The 24,050-nt window shown below is 41.8% G+C and overlaps 1 protein-coding gene across 1 annotated transcript in view; it reads left to right on the forward strand.

Moving 5' to 3' along the window:
* LOC122552587 (collagen alpha-1(XII) chain-like) overlaps positions 1-24,050 on the forward strand; it is a 275,375-nt gene that overhangs the window by 97,444 nt on the left and 153,881 nt on the right. Inside the window, exons 24-30 of the mRNA XM_087991107.1 lie at positions 6,830-6,959; positions 8,836-8,975; positions 11,499-11,628; positions 14,782-14,921; positions 16,560-16,692; positions 19,562-19,588; positions 21,577-21,719. Coding sequence (XP_087847233.1) covers positions 6,830-6,959; positions 8,836-8,975; positions 11,499-11,628; positions 14,782-14,921; positions 16,560-16,692; positions 19,562-19,588; positions 21,577-21,719 — 843 coding nt within the window. The remainder of the gene's footprint in view (positions 1-6,829; positions 6,960-8,835; positions 8,976-11,498; positions 11,629-14,781; positions 14,922-16,559; positions 16,693-19,561; positions 19,589-21,576; positions 21,720-24,050) is intronic.

Consider the following 24,050-nt stretch of genomic DNA (forward strand, 5'->3'; position numbering starts at 1 on the left):
CTCAACATTACATTACACAATTAATAATTGCCACTAGATTCCAATGCCAGCCGATTGAGTTGTTGCATTTAGATTTCCACAAACTACTGTGGCACGATTTGAACTCATGACCTAAGGGTCTCTAAGTTATAGAGTGGTGATATTACCACCACACCATCATCTCCCAAGTCCACCTTGGCACTTAGGGAGTTTAAATTCAGCTAACAAACCAAACAATTTTGAATAAAGCTAGGATCAGTAACACTGACATTACAAAGAAATTAATAGTTAGGTGAAGAGGAGGGAAAGCGTTTCCCTCTAGTTCACCTGACAAAGGAGCACCGTTCTGAAAGCTTGTGATTTCGTATAAACCACTTGGACTATGAGCTGGTGTCAAGTGACTTCTGACATTGTCTGCCCCAGTCCAATACTGGCACCTCCATGTCTGGAAATTAACGGACCAATATATTTTTAAAAAATCAGTTTCACAACTGTTCCTTCAGGGTGGAAAATGAGTTGACCTTAAGAGTCCTTTGAAATGGCCAAGTGACCCATGCAGTTAAATTCAAAGAGGTGATTCATTGCCCATTACCTCAAGGAAAAGTGGGAACGATAATACTGGAACAGCCTGATCCCATGAAGGAGTGAAGAAAGTAAATAAGATCACAAGGAATAGGCGAAGGAGTAGATGTTTTAACCCACGGAGTCTGCTCCATCAACCAGTAAGATCATGAGTGACCCACTTGCTCCATAACACCTGACTTCTTTGCAGATTAAAAAAAAGTCGGTTTACCTCAACCCTGAATATTTCAATGACTCTAACTCCGCAGTTCTGTATGAAAGAAAATTTAAAAACTCGTGGACTCTCTGAGAGATCACTTCTTTTCTTCCACTTTAAATGGGGGCCTTTTACTTTGAAACAATACCCCTAAGTTTTAGATTCTCAATGAGAGGAAACATCTCAACATCCACCCTGTCAAGACCCCTTCAAATCTTATATGTTTCACTGAGATCACCCCTCATTCTGCTGAACTCCAACAAGTATAGTTCCAATCTGCTCAACCTATTCTTGTAAGAAAATCCCTTCACTGCAGGAACTGCAGTTAGTGGTGGACAAAGAGAATCAACAGAGGAAGAATATTGCCCGGGCATACATTGGGTCAATGTGTTTGAAAATGTTTTCAGTGATAAATGCTCAAATGCCCAAAATGCTTGACATTACTCAACTTGTTTCTGAGATCCTTGCCATCTTCGATCCTGGTGTCCTGTCTGTTTGGTTCATCTCTCATAACACTGAGGGAAGGGAACTCCTCTCAGTGCAAGACATATGTATTAGATTAATCTGTTCCATGTTCCAAGCTGTTCTCGGACAGTTATGAACACTAGCTGTACTCAATGTGTGTGTTGGATCCCCAAATATGTCTTATTAAGACAAATCAACTAATTTGGTTAGCCACTATCTTATTCAGCTTTATCCTAATCAATTGTTGGAAGGAATTAACCACGCCAGCATGAAAAAGCATAAGTTACCAATAGCCTGCCCACATCAGTTTGAATCCTATCAAAAGTCACTTGACCCAGACCTAACACAAGCTGAATTAAACTGGAAAAGCAAGAGTAGGTCTCCTCAACTTCACGGCAACATTCAGCCAAGTGTGTAACCAGTGCGTCCTGTTGTAATGGAGGGTAATTGTTGACAGTAGGAAACCCTCTGAGTGTGGGGCCATGGAGACCATGGTAGTGTGATTGGATTGGTAATTCGGTGCTGCATGTTAATACTCTGGGGTCAGGGGTTCAAATTGCACCATAGCAGCTTAAATTCACTTAATTGATAGATCTACACTAAAAGCTAGTCTCAGTAATGGCAGCCAGGAAACTATCATTGATTTGTGGAAAAAAATATCTTGTTCACTCATACCTTTTGGGGAAGGAGGTCTGCTATCATTATCCATTTGGCCTCCATGTGAGTCCAGATCCACAGCAATGCAAGTCTGAACAAGGCACTGAAATAGCTGAGCAAGTTCAAAGGCTGTGAGGTAAGGGCAAGAAATCCTGGCTTTGCCAGTGATGCCCACCTCCCTTGAGAGAGTTAAGGGAAAAATAATTCTGACTTGATGAGATTAAGAAATGCTTGTCATGCAGCCCCAGAGCATCAGTGGTGGAGTTCCTCAGCCAAGTGCCTTTGGGTCTTGCATCCTGATCTGCTTCACATGAGTTTTCTCTGATTCTGTATTGTTCAGCTCCACGTATAACACTATCCAGAATGAATCAGCCCATTCCATGCTCGAATTGGCACCCTGTTCAGAGGAAGAAAGCATTTATGCTACAGTTTTGAACAATGGCCACCCCAAAGCAGAGAAAGTTGAGCCTTCTCCCCTATCACCAATCTCTTGGGTGTTTTATTGACCAGGAGGGGGACTTAATCAACCATCTTGGCTACATCCAAGGCAGAGGCTTGAGCTCTATTCATCTTCCACTGTATATATGCTCAGTCTTTGCCTGGATGAATACAAATCAACAGTCCCTAAAAATAATTGCAGTGTTTTCTCAAGGACAGTTAAGAATGTGCAATAATTGCTGTTACAGCCAATGAAGCTGATATCCCAGGAATGAATATAAAAAGGCATACAACTGCTGATCACTCTTGCTACTACAACTACTAATCATTGTTGCATTATGGTTGCAGTATATATGATCAATAGGAGTCACTGTATTAACACACCCACGCTTGCTTACTACTGGGCCACCTTTCCTGTGGAGAAGGACAAGGATTGCCATGTTGTTGGCACAGTGTCCCCTTGTAGGTCACAAACCATCGACTTGGGTGCATGTCATTGCTCCTTTATTGCTATTGGGTCAATGGTCAATGCTATTGGGAGATTATTCCGCAAGAACTACAGCAGTTCAGGAACAATGCCAATCAGTATCTGCTAGGGATGCCACTGTCAACACAGAAACACATTATTAGCAATATCCAGGCCTGAATGACCTATCACTAACTTCCAGTCCTGCTTCCTGTGATCTTGATATCCAGCTCAGTGATATGATCCCTTTCTCTAGCTCTCTGACCTACCTACCTCCTGCAGCTTGGATGATTTTCCTCAAATCTATTTGAAAGGTGCATATTCTACCCCTATATAAGGTATGGTTTCTTTGAAGGTTCCTTAATGTACTTTTGGAAAGGAAACTGCCACCTTTAGCTGGTCTGGCCTACACGTGGCTCCAGACTCACAGTAACATGGTTGACCCTTGTCTGCCCTCTGGGCAATTAGGGTTGGGTAACAAATGCTGGCCTAGCCAGTGACACCCTCATCCTGTGAATGAAAAAGAAAAGAAAAACTGAATTCAGCCATCCCCTTTGCCAATTAATGATACTTTGGTACATGATGAATTAATGATAGTTCTGTTTGTAATGCTTAACTATTGTTGAAAATGTTTGGACTTTAATTGTGAGGGGGAGCTGGTGGTATCATGACAATGCCACTGGACTAGTAATGTAGAGAAGGGCTTTTGCCTGAAACGTCGATTCTCCTGCTCCTTGGATGCTGCCTGACCTGCTGTGCTTTTCCAGCACCACACTCTTGACTCTAATCTCCAGCGTCTGCACTCCTCACTTTCACCTAGTAATTTAGAGACCCAAACAATTGTTCTGGGTGATGGATTCTAATCCCACCATGGAGACAATGACATTTGAATAAAATAATATAGAATTAAAAGCCAGCCTCATGATGGCCAGATAACTAACAATTGTTGTAACATACATCATTTAATGCCCTTTAAGAAGGAAATCTGCCATCTTTACTCTGATAAACATGTGATTCCAGAGCTAAAACAAAGTGACCTACTCTTAACTCCCTTCTGAAATAGCCCAGAGGATCAATCAGTTTAAGGGCAACTAGGGATGGACGACAAATGCTGGCAATACTTACATTCCATATGAGAATTTTTTAAAAATAGTGCTATTAGAGAACTGCTTTGCTTGATTAATGTTTTTTTCAGAAACAATGAGCAACAAGCAATGTGACTGGCAGTGAAACATGATCTTGAGCTACAATCTCCACAGTATTTCATCCTGTGTTAAGAAATAGCTAACCAGTTTCACTCACCGTCTGCCTCACATCACATTCAGTTTTATTGCTCAGACAGCCACAATCTTTAGTCATAATCTCTCTCACGCTCTCTCTCTTTTAAGAGATTTTAACACATGCAAATATTTTCCCATTTAAGTGACTTAGCTTGTGAATACAGAATTACACATGCACTAAGTGGCCCCGTTAAACTTTAGCCAAACCTCTCTGAAACGTTTACAGAGTGCCTAACACATCATTGTGTGACCCTATGCAGAGCATAAGCAGCACTTCAGCTCCACTTTGACTTTGGCATGCGTCTCTTCACTTGAGAAAGGCAGAATCATCAAAGTTGTAGGGAGGCCAGCCACAGAGTTAATATTGGTCAACATAATTAGGTGATTTATGTCTTGAACTTAAGAACTGTTGAGTAAGAATTTATAGGAGAACTCCTTCAGTCCTGAATTGTCAGCAATGGCTCAGTGTCAGACGAGGTTATAGTTTCTAATCCCTACTCTAGTGGCTTGAACATATAATTCAGGCTAGAAGTTGGAAATACTGAATCTCAAATGAGGTATTAAACTGTGTCCTTACCAGTTGGATGCAAAAAATTATACGTAATTTTAAAGAAAGGATTGGGGAGTTTTCTCCAGTTCCAGCCTAAAAACGTCATTCAGACACAGAATCATAATCCCAAACTAAACTAGTCCCACCTGCCTGCTCCTGGTCCATATCCCTCCAAACCTTTACTTTTCGTGTATGTATCCAAATGATTTTTAAAAGTTGTAATTGTACCCACATCCACTATTTCCACAGGAAGTTCATCCCACACGCAAACCACCTTCTATGTAAATAAATTGCCCCCACGTATTTGTTAACTCTCTCTCCTCACACTTTAAAAATGTCCCCCCCCACCGGCCTGGTCTTAGAATCTCCCACCCTAGGGCAAAGACAACTACCATTAACACTATCTAAACCTCTCATTTTATAACCTTCTATAAGGTCGCCCCCTCAACCTCCTATGATCCAATGAAAAAGTCCCAGTCTATCCAGTTTATAATTCAAACTTTCCATACTTGGCAATGTCCTGATAATTCTCTTCTGAACTCCCTCCAGCTTAATAATATCCTTCCTATAAACCAAAAAGAATTGCAGATGCTGCAAATGTGAAACAAAAACAGACATTGCTAAAAAACCTCAGCAGATCTGGCAGCATCTGTAGAGAGAAATCAGAGTTAACATTTCAGGCCCAGTGACTCTTCCTCAGAATTGATGGTAGATAGGAAAAGGATTTTTTTTATACAGAAGATAGAGTGGAGGAGGAGGAGAAAAAGAATTGGTGGAGATACAGCTCAAAGGCAGAGAAAAACAGTTAGACAAAGGAATATTAAAAGTCAGTCTGAGGAAATGAGTAGCTGCTAATGGCGACGATTAGTGGCTGACAATGGGTAGTGTGTAGTAGCAGCCCATGTAATAACAGGCCGGGTGTACAGGAGGTGAGAGAAAACATGGGGAAGGATACTCAAACCCTAAAACTCAATGGTCCAGAAGGCTGCAGGGTTCTCAAGTGATAAATGAGGTGTTGTTCTGATGTAAGTTTACTCGCTGAGCTGGAAGGTTCGGTTTCAGATGTTTCGTCACCATACTAGATAACATCATCAATGAGCCTCTGGACGAAGCACTGGTGGTATGGTCCACTTTCTATTTATGTGTTTCGGTTGCTCTGAGATTGGCTGGAGCACTGCAGCATAAAGATAATTTATATTTGATATCATCTGTTCCCAAAATGCTTTACAGTCAATGAAATAAATTGTGAAGATCAGGGTAGAATTTTACAAGGTGCCTGGCTCCCAACTTCCTCAACTATAATAGGCTTCTGCCCTTCAACAACAGGAAGCCCATCTTAGAGAGCTGCTGATCTATCAGAGGCCTGTGTCTCTTAAGCATTTTGGGACAGAGACATGTGGTATTGGATTGGAATTTAGTAAATATTATGAAGTTCTGAGAGGAGCTCAGCTCACAGGCCCAGGCAAGATGGCAGGCTGGGGTGTGGGGGTATAGTTGTGACGCACTTTGAGTAGAGGGGTTGAGAGGTCAGTGGGGTGAAGGCAACCTGGTTGGGATTTGGATGACAGCAAAACCTCAGATAGGACATTTGGTAATTTTGGGGGGGATACCCTCTCCCTTTGCCTGGCAACAACCCATGATGGTGGGTTGATGGCACCTCTTCTGTCATTGGTTAAATCACAGGAACAGTCGAAGCAGTCTTTTTTGGGAACTAATTGCCTGCTGAAGGACTCCAATTGACCTATTGCTGGAGGGGGCACCTGACAGCACACTCACTGCTGATATAGTTGTGGCGTTTGGTGGGGCCAGGTGGGTACGAAAAAGGCATGCTTGATTTAACTAGTGCCCTCACCCCCATTCTTCAAACCTGTTGAAGTGGGTGCACAAAGTCTAGCCCATTAACATGGGAATATGATGCGAGTAGGGAAAAATGGCTGCTTATCTACACGCATCAAGCTCTCAAACACAGCAATGTGCTGACAGCCAAACAATCCGTTCTTTAATGACATTGGTTGCTGGATCAGTATTACTCACACACATATTCAACTTCATGTAGTAAGTGTCACACAGAAGATCAGTTGGAAAGAAAAACAAGGATTGATGCATGAAATTGTCATCAATTTCATTGTGATTTAAAGTGAGTTTGTAATAATGCTGCTCTTTTTTCTTCATTATCCCCCATATTATTTACAAATTATTGATCTTTTCTCTTGCAGTTGAAAGTTGGCCCTGATAACACTGATGTGAGGCTGGACAATTTATTTCCCAACACTGAGTATACACTTACAATTCATGCCTTGTACGAAGATGTCCCCAGTGATCCACTGAGTGTGCAAGCAACTACCTGTAAGATATTTTAATTACACAGTCTCTAAAGCTTGCAGGTTTTCACCCAGTTCAGGAGATTGAATCTCTGGCATGCAATATTAACCACAAACCTTTGCGTTTCAAATTCGAGTATCTATCTTTTCAATAACAAAGTTTATCCATTTCATTGAGCAAAACAGCATCTTTGTTTAGCAGTTTCACCGTCCAGGCCATGCAGGTGGAAGCAGGAAAATAGACAATGGCCAGGGAGAAGTGAGCAGGTAAACCTATGGTAGACAGAGCTCAGAGTGAAGACCTTGTACCCTTTGGATGAAAGGAAATCCATTTGGAATTGGAACTCATGGAGGCACAGTGGAATTTGTTTCCTTGCTGATATGTCATGAAAGATAAGTGTACAGATACTGGAAACATGGAAGGAAGAGACATGAATAGGACCGAAAGGAATAGATGAGAGTATCACACATAATGATAGAGAAGTGATGGAAATATTAAGAAGAATGATCTTACATTGGAATTTATCTAGGAGATGGAATAGATAGATATTTCAGTGAATTATGTGCAGTGCTGATCACCATATTGTCAAAAGGATATAGAAGAATGCAGAAGGATGAAGAGCTCTCTTCGGAGGGTTGGTGCAGACTCAATGGGCCAAATGGCTTTTCTTCTGCACTGTAGGGATTCTATGTTTCTTTGATTCATTGGAGAGGCTGCAGAGGATGTTTCTGAAGCCGATACCAAATATGTGTCAGTATCCATTTCAGAAATGGATTAGCAAGCTGGTCTCTTTTATCATGGGTTCAGAAAAGGTTGAAGGGTCCCCAAAAGAGATCTTTACATTACAATGGGTTTTGATAGAGTGGGTACAGAGAGATTGATTCCTTTTGTGGGAAGCGCTTAGTTAGAGGTCTTCAAGATAACGTAGTCACCAAGACATTGGTAGATGAAAAAAACTTATTTCTTAAGATGGATGTTCTCAGCGCAGGCAGTGCTTAAAGTAAATAATGCAGATATATTTAAGGAAAGGCTCAACAAGAATATGTGGAAGAAAGGAATGAAGGATCATGCTCATAGATTTAAATGTGAATGGTAATGGGAGGAATCTCAAGGGAAGCATAACATGAGCATAGGAGAAAGTGAGGACTGCTGGATATCAGAGTTGAGAGTGTGGTGCTGGAAAAGCACAGCAGGTCAGGCAGCATCCGAGGAGCAGGAGAATCGATGTTTCAGGCATAAGCCCTTCATCAGGAATGAAGAAGAGCTTATGCCCGAAACGTCGCTTCTCCTGCTTTCCTGTTGAAGGGCTTATGCGAAACGTCGATTCTTCTGCTCCTTGGATGCTGCCTGACCTGCACCACACTCTTGACTCTGATCTCCAGCATCTGCAGTCCTCACTTTCTCCTCGTAATATGGGCATCGCCTGGTTGAGTCAGATAGTCTAATTCTATGCTGTATGTCATGTATAATCCTGCACAAAGTAATGAGAAGACAAATGTAATGCTGACTTTTATCATATGGCGGCTATCACATGAGTTTAATGGTGTGTTCAGGTGCAAATCTCAGAATGGTTCTAATTCATCCTTGAAAGCTTCACTTTCTTCAGAATTCTTGTATTTTTTTCAGAGTAAAAATCGATTCCACTTTGACAATTTAAAGACAAATTCTAGTTTTTTGAGAGTTATTTTAGTCTCTGAAAGATTATTGCAGAGATTAGTTTAACATCAGTGTGAAAAATTAGATGTTCTCAGAGGAATTTAAACACGTTCTGGAAGGAGCCACATAATGTAGCCACAGTGTGTCATGTCAAAACTCAGTACCTGATTTTGTTTTGACTTGCTTCATGGTATTTTGTCACCTGTTTTTCTCTGTTGAGCTCTGTTTCATTCTGTCTCCACAGTGCCACTGGGTGGACCCAGGAATATCTGGTTTTCCGATGTCACTCACAGTCACTTACGGGCCCACTGGGATCCTGCACCAGGCAGGGTGCTTAAATATGTGATTAAATACAATGAAGTGGGTGATGAGACCGTCAAGGAGGTGAGGTGATATGTTCCATTGCAGAGTAACATGATTTTTAAAAATTTCTTTGTCTTATAGAAAAAAGTTTTAAGGTTCTTGTTATGTTAGGGCATGAAAGTTTATCGGGATAGATGGAAATACTCAGATCAGCTATGATTTTATTAAATGGTGGAGCTGGTTAGAAATAGGGAGTATTAAAAATAAATCAAAGACCTGTGTAGATGCTGCAGATCTGATACAAACAAAAGTTGGAAATTGCTGGAGAAACTCAGCAAGTCTGGCAGCAGCTGTGAAGAGAAAGCAGTCAATTAGCTCAGTGGGCTGGATGGTTTGCGAAGCAGTGTATGTGCGACTGTGGGTTCAGTTCCTACCTGACTGAAGTTACAATGAAGGTCCCTCTTCCCCTCGCCTGAGGTGTGTAAAGAATTAACGTGACCCTTCTTCAAAACTGTTGGGTTTCTGCAGCAGTTTCCGTGTTTAAAAATAGGAAGCCTTGTGGCAACTGTGCAAGGCATTAATAAGATAGCTGTTTTGCTGTCCATATTTAATGAGGGAAATCCTTGCATTGTAAACAGTTCAGAGAAGGTTCTCATGGGTTACTCCTGGGATAAAGGATTTACTTTGAGAGGAAAGGTTGGGCAGATTTGGCTTGGAATCACTAGAGTTTGCAAGAATGAAAGGTGACCTTATTTATACATCTAAGACACAGATGTACCATGACAGAGTAGCTGCTGAGAGAATATTTAAGCTTGTAGGGGAATCAAGAGCTTTCATTGGTCTTCCATTTAAGATGCATTTGTCATGAGAGAAGGTCATTAATCCTGAGACAAAGCTATAAATCACACAACTCCAGGTTATAGTCCGATTCTGTGTCTTATGATTTTATTCTCCACAACCACCTGATGAAGGAACAGTGCTCTGAAAGCTAGTGCTTCCAAACAAACCTGTTGGACTATAACCTGGTGTTTTGTGGTTTTTAACTTTGTCCACTCCAGGCTCCTCCACATCATTAATCCTTTGAAATGTGTACCCAGAGAGGAATAAAAGTTGGATCATTGTATATATTTAATAATTTACAAAAGAAAGTCAAAGGTTATAGGCTGCAAGATTGAGTTCGGACAGGATCTTAATGAATGATGGAGCAGACTCAGAGGCCAATTAGTTCACTGCTGTTCCTATTTCTGATGACCTCACATTCCTACAACAACCTAACATTTTCATTATCACTTTTATTGATATGATATTGACAATGTAATCAGAATTCAAATCCTCAAACTCTCCACAGTGAGATTTGAATGCCCAAGCTCTGGATTATTCATCCAAGCTTGTGGAGAATTTAAATTTGAGTCAAAAATAATCTCTAAATAAAGATGAGTTGTGTCAATGTCCTACCAATCGTTTCCAAAGGAAGTCCATCACTAGCTTCTCAAGGGGCAACAGGGAATGGACTAACTACCTATCTTGTCAGTGATGACTACATTCTGAGATGAAATAATCGAAATGGCCAGCATATTTTCTTCCCTTGAGAGGGTGGTGTTGGAGTGCCTTCATAAGTTGCCATTTAGGGAGTCAATTAGCTCAGTTGGTTGGATGGCTTGCAATTAAGAATGACAGCAACAGTGTGGGTTCAACTCCTGTACTGACTGAGGTTACAGTGATGGTCTCGCCTTCTCAACCTGTCCTCTCGCCTGAAGTGTGGTGACCCTCAGGTTAAACCACTACCAGTTGTCTATCTCTAATGAGCAAGTGGGACTATAATGCCTATACTTTTAATTTGCCAGTCACAGTCGGATATGACTGAGAGTGTTGCTAGACTAGAGGAGAGTGATGAAGCAAACCACAAGTTGGAAAACAAGACTCAGAATTAAAGAGAACCATGATTAGGATGGGTGGTGGGAAACAACAAAATGCAACACTGGCAAACGGAGTGAACTTAGTTACATGAGTTGACCCAAAGAAAAGCACATCTCTTAAACCAGATCGTATGGTATTTGAAACTCGTCACTAAGTAACTCATTTATGACAAGAACATTCTTCCAGGGTAGTTATACAATTCCGTGGACTGGGTGAGTTTGATGGAGAAAGACAAATAAGCTCCAATAGACTTCTCCCATTGTCCCTTTGTGATTCCAGGGGAGGTGATGGCTTAGTGGTATTATTGCTGGACTCTTAATCCAGAGACTCAGATAATGTTGTGGGGACCCAGGTTTGAAACCTGCCACAGCAGATGGTGGGGTTTGAATTCAACGAATATCTGAAATTAAGAGTCTACGATGATGAGGAATTGATTGTTGGGAAAAATCCATCTGGGTCACTAATGCCCTTTCGGGAAGGAAACTGCCATCTTTCCATGGTCTGGCCTCCAGGTGACCCCAGACCCATAGCAATGTGTTTGGCTCTTAACTGCCCTCTGGGCAATAAATGGTGGCCTAGTCCTCATCACATGAATGAATTTTAAAAAAAACTTTACATTACATTTTGCTATGAATTCACTCTGTTACCCGAACAAGTGTAACCAATATCTTTTCTTCAACCTTATAGGTGGAAATCCCCGGCAATGAGAACTCAGTGTCACTATCAGGCCTTGCGTCACAGACGGAGTATAAGGTTGCAGTTACTGCGGTACATGATCATGGCCCCTCAGCTCCCCTGATTGGGAGAGAAAACACCTGTAAGTGAGACACTTCAGTCAAAATATTGAGGGCTTCCATTGAGCCTGTAACAATTCTAATAGTTTCAGGCACACTGAGAAAGGCTATGATTGTTCATCTTGAGGCAGGGAACGTGAGCAGGAGATCAAATGGAGGTGCTCAAAATCATGAAGCACTCCAATATAGTAAAGGAAGAAAGATCATTTTGCATCATTAACCAATGGACACCAAATTTTTGATAGTTGACAACAAACAATAGAACAGAGAAAGATTTTGTTTTAACCCAATGAGCTGTTCTGATTAGGACCATGCTGACTGAATAAGTGGTGGAAACAAGTTCAACAGTAGCTTTCAAATAGGAATTAGGTAAATACTTCGAACCATAACATTGTTACAGCACAGAAGGATGCCATTTGGCTTGTTATGTCTGTGTATTGACTTTTTAACGTGAGTACCTCAATTAAGTTCTAGTCTAGAACTTTGCCTGTACACCCGCTAATATGTTCTATTCAAATAAATATCCAATTTCTGTGAGCATCTCTGTCAATATGTTGCTGAAGTCTAACTTACAATGACAGCACGCTGTTAGGTTAGTTGTATGATAGGTTATCCCCTACATCCATGCCACCTCCTAATGCCCCCATGATAAAACAATTATCCAATGCACAGAGATGTTTTATTCCCCCCAGATTCATGTCTCTGCTGAAAGTGACCTCGAGCCCTTTGGATGCTTAGTTCATCAGAAGAGTTGGTTCCTTGATCTTTGAGTTAATCTCACTGGGTGAAATATGGTGCCCTTCCCCATGACAGGCTTGGTGAGGGGCTGGTGTTTAATCAATTGGTTGGGGAGTCTGCTGCAAAGGCCCCCTGGATGACTCAGCCACCCAGTGCCAACTGAGAATTTCAAGTGGGTCTTTAATATCTGCTACAGGGCCTCATCCTGCTCCAGGCAAGTTTGAACCCAGACACAGTAGAGGTATTGTGGACTGGAAGCTCAATGAACAAACGTGTGCGAGGTTGCTTGCAGGTTCTCCTTGTGGGAAATGGAGGAATGGTGGGTGTAGTAGACGTGGGTGACAGCAGTTGAGGAAGGTGTGGAATCTCTGTTGCTCAAAATCACTTCAGATCAGAAGTGTCTAATTGAAGGACTTGACATCAGAAAGCAGGAAGCCCTCTGCTGACAACATACTCATCACCTGTGACCGCCAAGCCTTGAGCATCCTCCATGACCTCCTTCATCACTCAGCTGTGGCCTGTATCCTGATAATGGCTGTAATACTCCCAGCAACAATTGCTTTCTCTGTGCCACTGCTGCTCTTCAATAGATCTGATCAGCCAGCAAACCCTCGGGTCATTGATCCAGTATGGTGCCTGAGGATGATGATAACACCCTAACAGAGGAGACAAGGGGCCTTTCACTGTCTCTATAGCCAGGGAACCAGAACCTTTCCAACCTCCATTCAATACCATCCACTCGCTCAGCAAGTAGTGTGCTGAGTGGGAAGTTTGCATTGCACACCTGATCAAGGAATGGTTAAAAACTAACTGAAGTTCCTCCAGTGTCTGAATATTCCATTTACTCAATGCAAACAACCATGTTGAGATGGACCAATTCAACAGAAACTAGAAGTTTCATAACTCCCAGTTTCCATCTCATCAGACTCCTCAGATTTCCCAACAGTGAGATCAAGTCATATTCATTCATTAGATGTCTGATACTGCCAACACCAGTATTTGTTGCTTATCCCTCATTGCCTTGGTGATGGTGATGGTGAGCCACCATCTTGAACCACTGGAGTCCTCAGAGTACTTATGTCCATCTATGGTGCTATTACAGGGGACCAACAGTGAAGGATTAGCAGTGCAGCTCCAAGCAGTTTATACCACCAATATAGTTCCAAACCATGATGGTGTGTGACTTGGAGGAATGGTGTTCCCATGTGTCTGCTGTCTTTATCCTTGTCATGGGTTTGGGAAGGATTGTCAAAAGAACCCTAGTGAGTTGCTGCAGTAAATCTTGTAGAAAGTACACACTGCTGTTACTGTGCATGGGTGTTGAAGGGAGTGAGTCTTAATACAGGTCGTTCTGCTATAACGCACATTTAATTAACATGAATTCACTATAACTTGATTGACGAATTGGGGACACTGTTTCAAAAGCATGAACTTTTAAAACATATGTTGGCTGTAGGGTGATTACATCACCAACACTTTAAGCGCTGTTTCTAAAGCGCAATTTTTCTACAATGTGGGGTTGCAAAAGAATGCAACCATTGTGTTATAGAAGAACTACCTTTAGTTGAGGTGCTGATCAAGTCGGCGGCTTTGTCCTGGATTGTGTAAACTTTCTTCAGTGTTGTTGGAGCTGCACTCATCCTGACAAGTTGAGAATATCCCACAATATTCTGAGCAATGCTTTCCAAACTGGATGTATGATGTATGGGACATCATGCGTCTATCCCTGCAGGGCTCTGAAAGTCATAAAGATGTCAGTTTGGCACTGGTCGGAATGTAATGTGATATAAAGTTCAATATTTTTAGAGATTGTAGAGTAAGATAAAAACCAGAACCTATCCCCAAATGACTTGCCAGACACTGAAAAAATGCAAAGCAAGAGATGAAACACAGCACTTAATTGGAAATGATATATTAGAATTGAGCAAAAACTGTGTTTTTAAGTCTTCACTGTGCTGGGAGAGAGTTATTCCTGATTATTATATACAAGAGAATCAAAATTATATTGGCCAAATGTTTGCACATATTAGAGATCTTCTTACTGCCATCAGCTCATGGCAATGTAAATTTGCCTACTGTGATTTTGTATCTGTCTTTTGTCCTAAATCTTGCTAATGTCTTCCCTGATGGAACACGTCTTAAAATCTGCCTCCTTGGTGAAGCTTCTGATCACCTGAGGAGAAATCCTATTCTTTGTTTGTTGTCAATTCAGTTTTTTTAAACTGTCTATGCTCCTTTGAAACATCTTTACTGCATTAAATGTACTATATAAATGTAAGTTATTCATGTTATAACATCAGATAACAGTGACAGTATCTTGAAACGTTTTCTTGTATTCTGCTTCCTTTCCTGACTATTCTACTGGGCCATGATCCTGTTATCAGTGTTCATGTCATGTACATTTAAGGTCCCACAGCTTCTGTTTTCTCTCACTCCAGTGGTTGTCCCAGCTCCATCAAACCTACGCTTCACCGACATCGGGGAGAGGCGTTTCCGTGTACACTGGGATCATGGAGGTAGGGATGTTGCCCTCTACAGACTCTCCTGGGTTCCATCTGGAGGAGGGGAAAGAAAAGAGGTGAGGAGATCAGTGCTTTCTGTTTCTGTTATCATTTTGATTTCCCCTTAAAGAGGTGAATGTGATGCAAATTGCAGATGGGCAGATCTTTAGATGTATGGAAATGTTCCTGCTGTACACCATTGATGTTGCGCAGGTTTTTGTTATCCCTTCCATCGTTTGCAGATGAATTTCATACTCTGCTGAATTCCAGCTCAGTGAATCCATCTCAACTGGCTCATATAATAATGATTGGGAATGCCAATGGGCCATTCACTGTGATGGGACTCACAACAGCATTCAATCCTATTTTGAACCCAAAATCCATGTGTGTGAACAGGCTTTTGGATTGGATGGGGAATGGGAAAATTTATAGTAAACCCCAATCCCTGGCTGTACCAAGTCAGAAGTAACATGACACCAGGTTATAGTCCAACAGGCTTATTTGAAATCACAAGCTTTTGGAGTGCTGCTCCTTCGTCAAGTGAAGTCAGGAGAGTAGCGTTACGAAAGCTTGTGATTTCAAATAAACCTGTTGCATTATAACCTGGTGTTGTGTGACTTCTGACTTTGTCCACCCCAGTCCAACACTGGCACCTCTACATCCTTACTGTACCAGGAAGGGACTAGTTTGGTCCTTTAGCACAGCCTGGATGAACCTGTTGAGGTTTGTGGAGAGTCTTCCTTGTCCAAAGACTTCTGCAGACCTCCCCCAGAATGAAACTGAAAAAACCCTTTATTTTCAAATTATTGGTCTTTCCCCTAGACTTGAAAAGAAATACACATTCAGAAATTTCGAAAGGGAACCCTGATGCACAGTTGTTCATCTTACTTAGTTGCAAGCTCTTCAAATGTACACAAAAACACATGACTTTTGAGAGCTACTTCACAATCATGTTGTTTTAAAAGAAAAGGGCGGCACGGTGGCACAGTGGTTAGCACTGCTGCCTCACAGCGCCGTAGACCTGGGTTCAATTCCCACCTCAGGCGACTCCCTGTGTGGAGTTTGCACATTCTCCCCGTGTCTGCGTGGGCTTCCTCCCACAATCCAAAAATGTGCAGGTCAGGTGAATTGGTCATGCTCAATTGCCCGTAGTGTTAGGTGTAGGGGAATGGGTCTGGGTGGGTTGCGCTTCAGCGGGTTGGTGTGGACGTGTTGGGCCGAAGGGCCTGTTTCCACACTGTAAGTAATCTAATCATGGTGACAAAAATGCTTATAAATTAAACACTTCAGACACACTGAAAAACCCATATATCACTAATTTTCAAATTAAACCTAAAAATAAATGATATTAAAATTGATATACATCACAATGGGAAGAGTCCTTTCAATCACTTGTAGCAAAGTCCATAAACATATTCTTTACCTGTGCATTCATATTATGGCTACACAAATTGATTTTGACCATTGTGCATTAGCGATGTTGGGCCTAGTTGAATCAACTACATAAGAGTATTTATTCACTGAGCAGATCATTCCAAATTTGGGACAGTGGCTGCAGTCAGAGGTTAAGAAATTCAGGGTATGATTACTGTAGTTGCCTGGATGATATCAAATTGAAGCCTCCCATTTCATTAGGAAAATGAGGTTTCAGAAAGAAAATTGGCTCCAGGTTCTGACACCCTATTGACCTTAGTGTTGATGCTGGTTCTGTCTAGATGATTATAAATGGCGTGGATAACAGCCAAGTTTTAGACAGCCTGACTCCTGACACCTTATACGATGTCTCGCTTACTGCCATCTACCCAGATGAGATGGAAAGCGAAGATCTCCTTGGCTCCCAGCGCACATGTAAGTCTTTAGCACAAAAACATCTTTGTCAGGCTTTTCCTTTTTCCCCTATCCCTGCTTCTGCTATTGTGGTTTGGAAACAGGCACTTGATAGTGTTGGTCAGGGAGGGGGAAGAGATTCAACCCCTCAGTAATCTATTCCTCATCAAAGTTTAAAGGCTTTCAACAGCTTAGCTTTACCAGTTTGGGTGAAAGGTTATCGATCTTAAATGTTAACACAGTTTTTCTACCTGTCTCGAATATAATGAGCCAATATCCCCCACCATCAAATTCATTATCTCCTCCTTGTCGAGAAAATGTTGGCTCCAGTTGTACTGTCTGCCTATCTTGGGATTATGATCTTTGGATAAGGATGGAACCCCCTGGTCCTCACCTTCCACCCCACCAACCTCCATATACATCACATCATCCTCTGCCACTTTTGCCACCTACAAACAGACCCCACCACAAGGGATATATTTCCCTCCCCACCCCTATCAGCATTCCAGAGAGACCATTCCCTCCTAGACTCCCTTGTCAACCCATTCCCAGCACCTTCCCTTGCCACCGCACGAAGTGCAAAATCTGCACATGCCCACTCACCTCCACCCAAGGCTGCAAAAGGTCCTTCCACACCAACAGACATTTACCTGTACCTCCACCAATGTCATCTACTGTACCTGTTACACCCGATGTGGTCTCCTTTACGTTGGGGAGACAGGACACCAACTTGCAGATCTTTTCAGAGAACATCTCTGGGCCACCCGCACCAACCAACCCCACCGTCCTGTGCCTGAACACTTCAACTCCCCCTCCCACTCCACCAAGGACACGCAGGTCCTCGACCTCCTCCATCGCCAAACCCTAACCCCCCGACGCCTGGAGGAAGAATGCATCATCTTCGATCTTGGGTCCCTGCAACCATACAGGATTAATTTGAATTTCACCAGTTTCCCATTTCCCCTTCCCCCATCTGATCCCAGTCCCAGGCCTCTAACTCAGCACCACCCTCTTGAACTGTCCATCGTCTTTCCCATCTATCTGCTCCACCCTCCTCTCTGACTTATCACCTTCTCCCCCATCTTCATCTACCTATCGCATTCATGCTATCTTCTCCCCAGCCCCCATTCCCCTCCCATTTATCTGTCAGCCCGTGGTACCACAAGCCTCATTCCTGATGAAGGGCTCATGCCCAAAACTCATGCTGTCTGACCTGCTGTGCTTTTCCAGCACCACACTCTTCTACCCTGATCTCCAGCATCTGCAGTCCTCACTTTTTCCATTATGTGACAATCAGTTGATATTTTCTTGATGCATTCCATCTAGATTGTCCCATGTTAACTTTATTGGATGACATCAGATCGCTAATCATTGATGTTTGTTTTTATGAAACGCTAAACAATACCAGACCATGTGTTTTAACAGAAGCAAGTAAGGTGATTGGAAAGGCAATCTGTCTTAATTAGTGTGTCCCATTTGAAGGAATTCAACCTCACTCTCTCATGCTGTTCATGATCTACTGATACACAATGAACAAAATCACAAAGAACTGCAGATGCTGGGAATCTGAAACAAAGACACATTTCTGGGCAATCTCAGCTGGTCTGGCAGCATTGGTGAAGCAGAGTTAATGTTTCGGGTCCAGTGACCCTTCTTTGGAACAGCTCTGAAGAAGGATCACTGGACCCAAAACATTAACTCTGCTTTCTCTCCACCCCTGCTGCTGGCCATGTTGATGTTTTTCAGAAAGTTCCGTTTTTGTTCCAGTGATGCACATCCCTGTTGCTTAGACCTGTGTTTACTGGTGTGTTAAATAAGCTTTCATGAGGATTCACTTCAGTCTGTTGCCCCCACCCCTACTCTATTTACCCAGAGAGAATTCTACTTCATTCCAGTTTCTGAAATTGTTCCTTACATCTCCTAGTATCAATTTTGCCCTGCTCTTTCACTGACTTTGCTGTCCTTGGGCTCCCGCACTGTTCCAGTGGAGCTCAATGTAAGCTTAACAAGCAGCAACTCAACCTTCAGTTAGACACCTTTTAGCCTTCCACAACTAACTTTGAATTCAGCAATGTTGGACCATAGTCACTCCCTCCATTTTGCTTTGTTTTTCTTTGAAGTTTTCTCCTTTAAATAATTTTTTTTTTCAGTTTTGCTTTTGAATGGCAGCTTGTCTTATTTCTTTACTTGCTCAACCAACTCTTTCATTATTTAATTTCACGTCTCCTCTAGCTGATCAATTACTTTCCCTTGTGTTGCTGCCCCTCTCTCCTTTAAACCTGCTTAAAGCCTTTTAAAAATTTAGTTTTACCAGTTTGGATGAAAGATTATCCACCTGAAAAGTTAACACTTTTTTTTTGCCTCAGCCATTGCCAGACCTGCTGAGTGTTATTATCATTTTCTTAGGTCACTTTTATCTTGTCTCTCTTGCTAAACTTTCTTCCAAAGTTGCACAGCACAATAAGAGAACTAAAGTCCAAAGATGTGCAAGTTAGGTCGATTGGGAATAGGAAAATGGCCATAGTGTCCAGGTAAGTGCAGGCGAGGTGGATTAGCCATTAGGTTACAGAGATATGGTGGTTGTGGGGAGCGTATCTGGGTGGCACGATCTTCAGAGGTACTGTGTAGACTCAATAGGCTGCATGGCCTGCTTCCATACTGTAGGGTTTCTATGGCTCTATTCTATTGCTGGGGAAACTCAGAAGGTCTGGCAGCAGTTGTGGAGAGAAAGCAGGGTTAATGTTTTGGATCCAGTGACCCTTCTTCAGAATTTCGTTCACTGTGACTATAAACTTGAGAATTTAACGAGTTCTGAATGTTGACCAGATTTTTGCTCTACTTTAACGAAAACACCTGATATTAACAAATGCCCTCTTTTAATTTTTTTTAGTGCCCAAGACGATTCCAATTACACCCTGTAAGTGTTCAGTTTCTGTTACTTTCATTGGTAAATCTCTGCTTACAAAACATGTGAATCAGAGTATCAAACTGCCATGTTTATCTCTGGGTCTGTAAGGATTTTCTTTCTGGGAGAACTCCTGTTTCTGAATTTAAATGAACCCAGTTCCAGACATTCCCAGTGCCTGTACACCAAAACTCTTCCTCGGAATTTCCAAATGATCTTTTACCTCCATCAGCTGGATGAGTGCACTGCTTTCTTCTCTAGGTTCTGGTGAGACTAAGGTCCCCAGGCTCGGAGAAAGATTATCAGAACCACAGAGGAACCAGTAAAATTTCAATCTGTCAGGTTGTTACTCAACCTGTTCCTCCTTCTGATGCTTTACATGTTCCTCCAAGGGAGCAGCATGAAGATACCAAAACAATTGTAATTTCTCCCTTTGATCCTTGCCTCCTGTGGGCTCAGACCCCTCCTGGGACTCACATTTACCTTGATATCATGAATGAAAATACTGAACAAGAATTATTGTGAATGATCATATAAATGGAACACTGCCTTTATGCAAAAACATGTTTGCAATATGTTTTTTTTCTCTCATTCATAAATGTACGGTCCATGATGTAACTGTCATCTGGATTAAATAAAATTGTAGGTCTTGCAATACTAGAAGAGACCATTCATCTCATCTTTGCCTGGAACGGCTGTTTGAATGAGTTATCCACATTCCTTGTGCCACTTTATTTTTCCTTATGACACTGCAAATATACTCCCTTTCAAGTGTTTGTCCACGATAAGCACCATGCAAACTGGTAAAATGATGGAACATGCTTGATGGGCCAAATGGTCTCCACAGAATTGCAGTGGAGTTCTTCAGGAATTCAGTAGTAAACGTTTGCCAGGAGGTTTCCCATGAACATGCAAATTACCTATCTACTGTGTTGCTAAAGTATTTTACAAAATACAAAGTGTAATTGTGGATGACTGAGGAGGATGTAATGATCTAATATTCAAACCCAGCTTAGGGAATCCATCTGTTGCCTTAGAAAATCTGACGTGAAATGCGTTTTGACAGCTGGAGTACTGTTGTTAGTGAGTAAGGCTGCTGCATACAATAACCACTCCAAGTCTGGCACTGATTTTGGCATTGCTCACTGAGAGACATGCTGTGGAGGTGCCTGGAGAGACACGCACACACAAATGCCTATGTGTTACAACAGAGGATGTTCTGAAAAGGTGAGCCTGAGGCATGTTATTGCAATTAAGAAGCAGCTTTATTGTAAAGCTGGTCTGCTTGGCCAGAAATTGAAAATTTCCAACCTCGAGCTCATCGTTCTGGCTGACGTTCGCACTGCCCAGTACTGCACTTGTCTGAGATTCCATCTTTCCATTAGATCTTGTACTGACACTTAATTTAACCCTCCAATGAATGGGAAAAAGCCCATGATATTAGTTCAAAGTAAGATGCAAGGATTTTTCTCTGGTGTTCTGGCTTATGCTTTCTGAACCAAAATCATGGAAAAACAAATAATCTGGTTGTTATCACCCTGCTGTTGATGGGATTTTACTGTGTGTAAATTGGCTGCTGCATTTCCCACATTGACTTCACTTCAGAAGGTTGTGGAGTGTGAATGTCCTAAGCTTGTGAAAGATGCTAATGCTATCAGATTCTTTTATCTTTTTCTAAAGGATGAAAGGGGAAAGATATAAAAGGGACCTAAGGGGTAACGTTTTCACACAGAGGGTGGTGCATGTATGGAATGAGCTGCCAGAGGAAGTGGTGGAGGCTAGTACAATTACAGCTTTTAAAAGGCATCTTGATGTGTACATGATTAGGAAGCGTTGAGAGCGATATGGACCAAGTTCTGGCAAATGAGACTAGATTAGGTTAAGATATCTGGTCGGCATGAATGAGTTGGAACAAAGGGTCTGTTTCCGTACTGTAAATATCCATGACTCTAAGAGGGAGGAAATGGCAATAATTCTCATGATGTCTATTTACTCTACAGCCACTCCCACTCCCCCTCGTAACCTCCAAGTTTACAATGCCACATCTCACAGCCTGACAGTGAAGTGGGACCCTGCCATTGGTCGAGTCCGGGGTTATCGGGTTATCTACGCTCCCATGACTGGAGACCCCATTGATGAAACGGTAATCTCAATTGTCTTCATGATTCTTGTCTGTCTTTTTGTAGGTTAGAGTCCGTATGAAGCAGTGATACAGGGTGGATAATGGTATGGTAACTGACTTATCTGGATCCCAGAATCCAGGGACTGATAGGAAAGCTGTCACTGGGAGGAAAAAAGCTTTCATGTCTGACAAAGTGAGGGAGAACCAGCAATGGGCTGAATGGCCTGAACAAAGGTGCTCTAGTTTCCTCCCACAGTCCAGAGGACTGATGTCTGAGGAAGAATCACTCGACTAGAAATATTAACTTTGATTTCTCTCCACAGATGCTGCCAGCTCTGCTCATTTCTATTTTTGTCCAAAGATGTGCAGGTTAGGTGGATTGGCTATGCTAAAGTGCCCCTAGTGTCCAGGGATGTGCAGGCTGTGCGGATTAGCCATGGGAAATGCAGGGTTACAGTGGGTCTGTTTGGGACGCTCTTTTGGAGGGTTGGTATGGACTCGATTGGCCGAATGGCCTGATTTCATGCTGTAGGGATTCTATGATTCTGTGAACTGCATGGGTATGGAGCCAAACCTATTGAAACAAAAATGTTACATAATTTTCCAGGCAATTAGAAAAGAATGTAATTGATGACATTAATTCCCTTGACTATAATGCAGCTTCAATTACATAAGTTAACCATCGGCTTCTTTTGGTAATAGTTGTTGCAATACATGTCAATGTCAGTGCCCATTCAGGGGACCAAAGGAATAGATTGAAATCCAGTTCAACTCCTTCATGTGTTGATGGAAATCATCCTGAAACAGGTTTTTGGTAATCAGTTGCAATATCTTGGAACTTGACAGCCCCAAATGCAATGACACACTTGTGATTACAGATTAACGAGTTATTATTACACAGTTGCTTTTACATTCAAAATTATTTGCAGATCCCTTAAATTGCTTTTATACGATTGCCATGCAACTAGCAAGGAGATCTTAAAGTATCCACAATCAAGTCTTAATGCGAATCGTCAGAATAAGTTTTCGTTGTTGTGCATTGTTGAGGCTTTTATAGAATTGTTTAAAAATCGAAGCGGGGTGCAGACATTATCCTGTGCAGATACTAAACACATCTGTTTCAAGTTTCTCTGTTTTAGCAGATGTCTTATTTTTAGTATCAGAGGAAGGGGTTGATTCCAGTTCATTTCAGTAACACCCCATTTAATCATTACCAACAGGCTTTTTTTTTAAACCACTGTTTCAATTTGCAAGGATTATGAAAAGAAGGCACTGAGATCATCCATTGGTGTTAAAATGGACAGGCTACCAAATACAGCACAGCAGAATGGACACTCAGAGTAGATTGGGATCGAGATTAGAGTGGTGCTGGGAAAGCACAGCAGGTCAGGCAGCATCCGAGGATCAGGAAAATGGATGTTTCGGGCAAAATCCCTTCATCAGGAATGAGCTTTTGCCCAAAACGTCAATTTTTCTGCTCCTTGGATGTGCCTGACCTGCTGTGCTTTCCCAGCGCAACTCTAATCTTGACTCTAATCTCCAGCATCTGCAGTACCTACTTCCCCTCTCAGAGTATCTTGTTTACAGAGCTGGTGCAGACACAATCAGCCAAATGACCACCTCCTGTGCTGTTACCTTTCTTTGAGCTATGAAAAGTATAATTTCCCAAAAAAAGAACAATTGTTGGAGCATCATTTCGAATCAGTACTGATTCTGTCCGTAAACACGAGTGCTCTTGGATCAAAGCCAACTCTTTTTTCAGATCATGGTATTAAAGAAAATGAGAAAAAAAATCTTTCTTCCTTTCAACTATCCTGGTATTCACATGATTCCAGCATAATTGAATTAGTTTGTTAATCAGAGAAATCTATATTCATTTCACTGAAAGTGACCCAAGTTGGAAATAAGGGAAAATGTTATTTCTGGGAGCTTTACAAAACATTGTTTCAAATCCATATATTCCTTCCAAATATGCCGCATCCACCACACACATATCTCTGATTACTCATGTAATCTTAAAAGCACTCTAGTTTATATTCAAAGCGGTCGTCATTCATTAAGATAATAGGGATTATATTAATGTCGCCTTGTGAGCTAAATACATACCTCCTGACATTACTCCTGTGACTTTGCAAGAGAGTAGAATCAAAGTCTAAACCAGATGTTGTACCTTATACAGTTTTCCTGTTTCAGTTCTAGAGTTATCACAGATTGATTTTAAATATCTTCAAACCTCCTCTGAACTTACTTATCAGTGTGAACCATATGGTCAGTTCTATTCTGGACAAGGTGACTTCACACGACCTAGACTTAGATCATTGATGAAAGCCTCAGCCTGTTTTCTGACTCAAT

The sequence above is a fragment of the Chiloscyllium plagiosum genome, unplaced genomic scaffold (assembly GCF_037043375.1).
Source record: "Chiloscyllium plagiosum isolate Xiang-an unplaced genomic scaffold, Cpla_swu_hap1 HiC_scaffold_10, whole genome shotgun sequence".
NCBI classification, from domain to species: Eukaryota; Metazoa; Chordata; class Chondrichthyes; order Orectolobiformes; family Hemiscylliidae; genus Chiloscyllium; species Chiloscyllium plagiosum.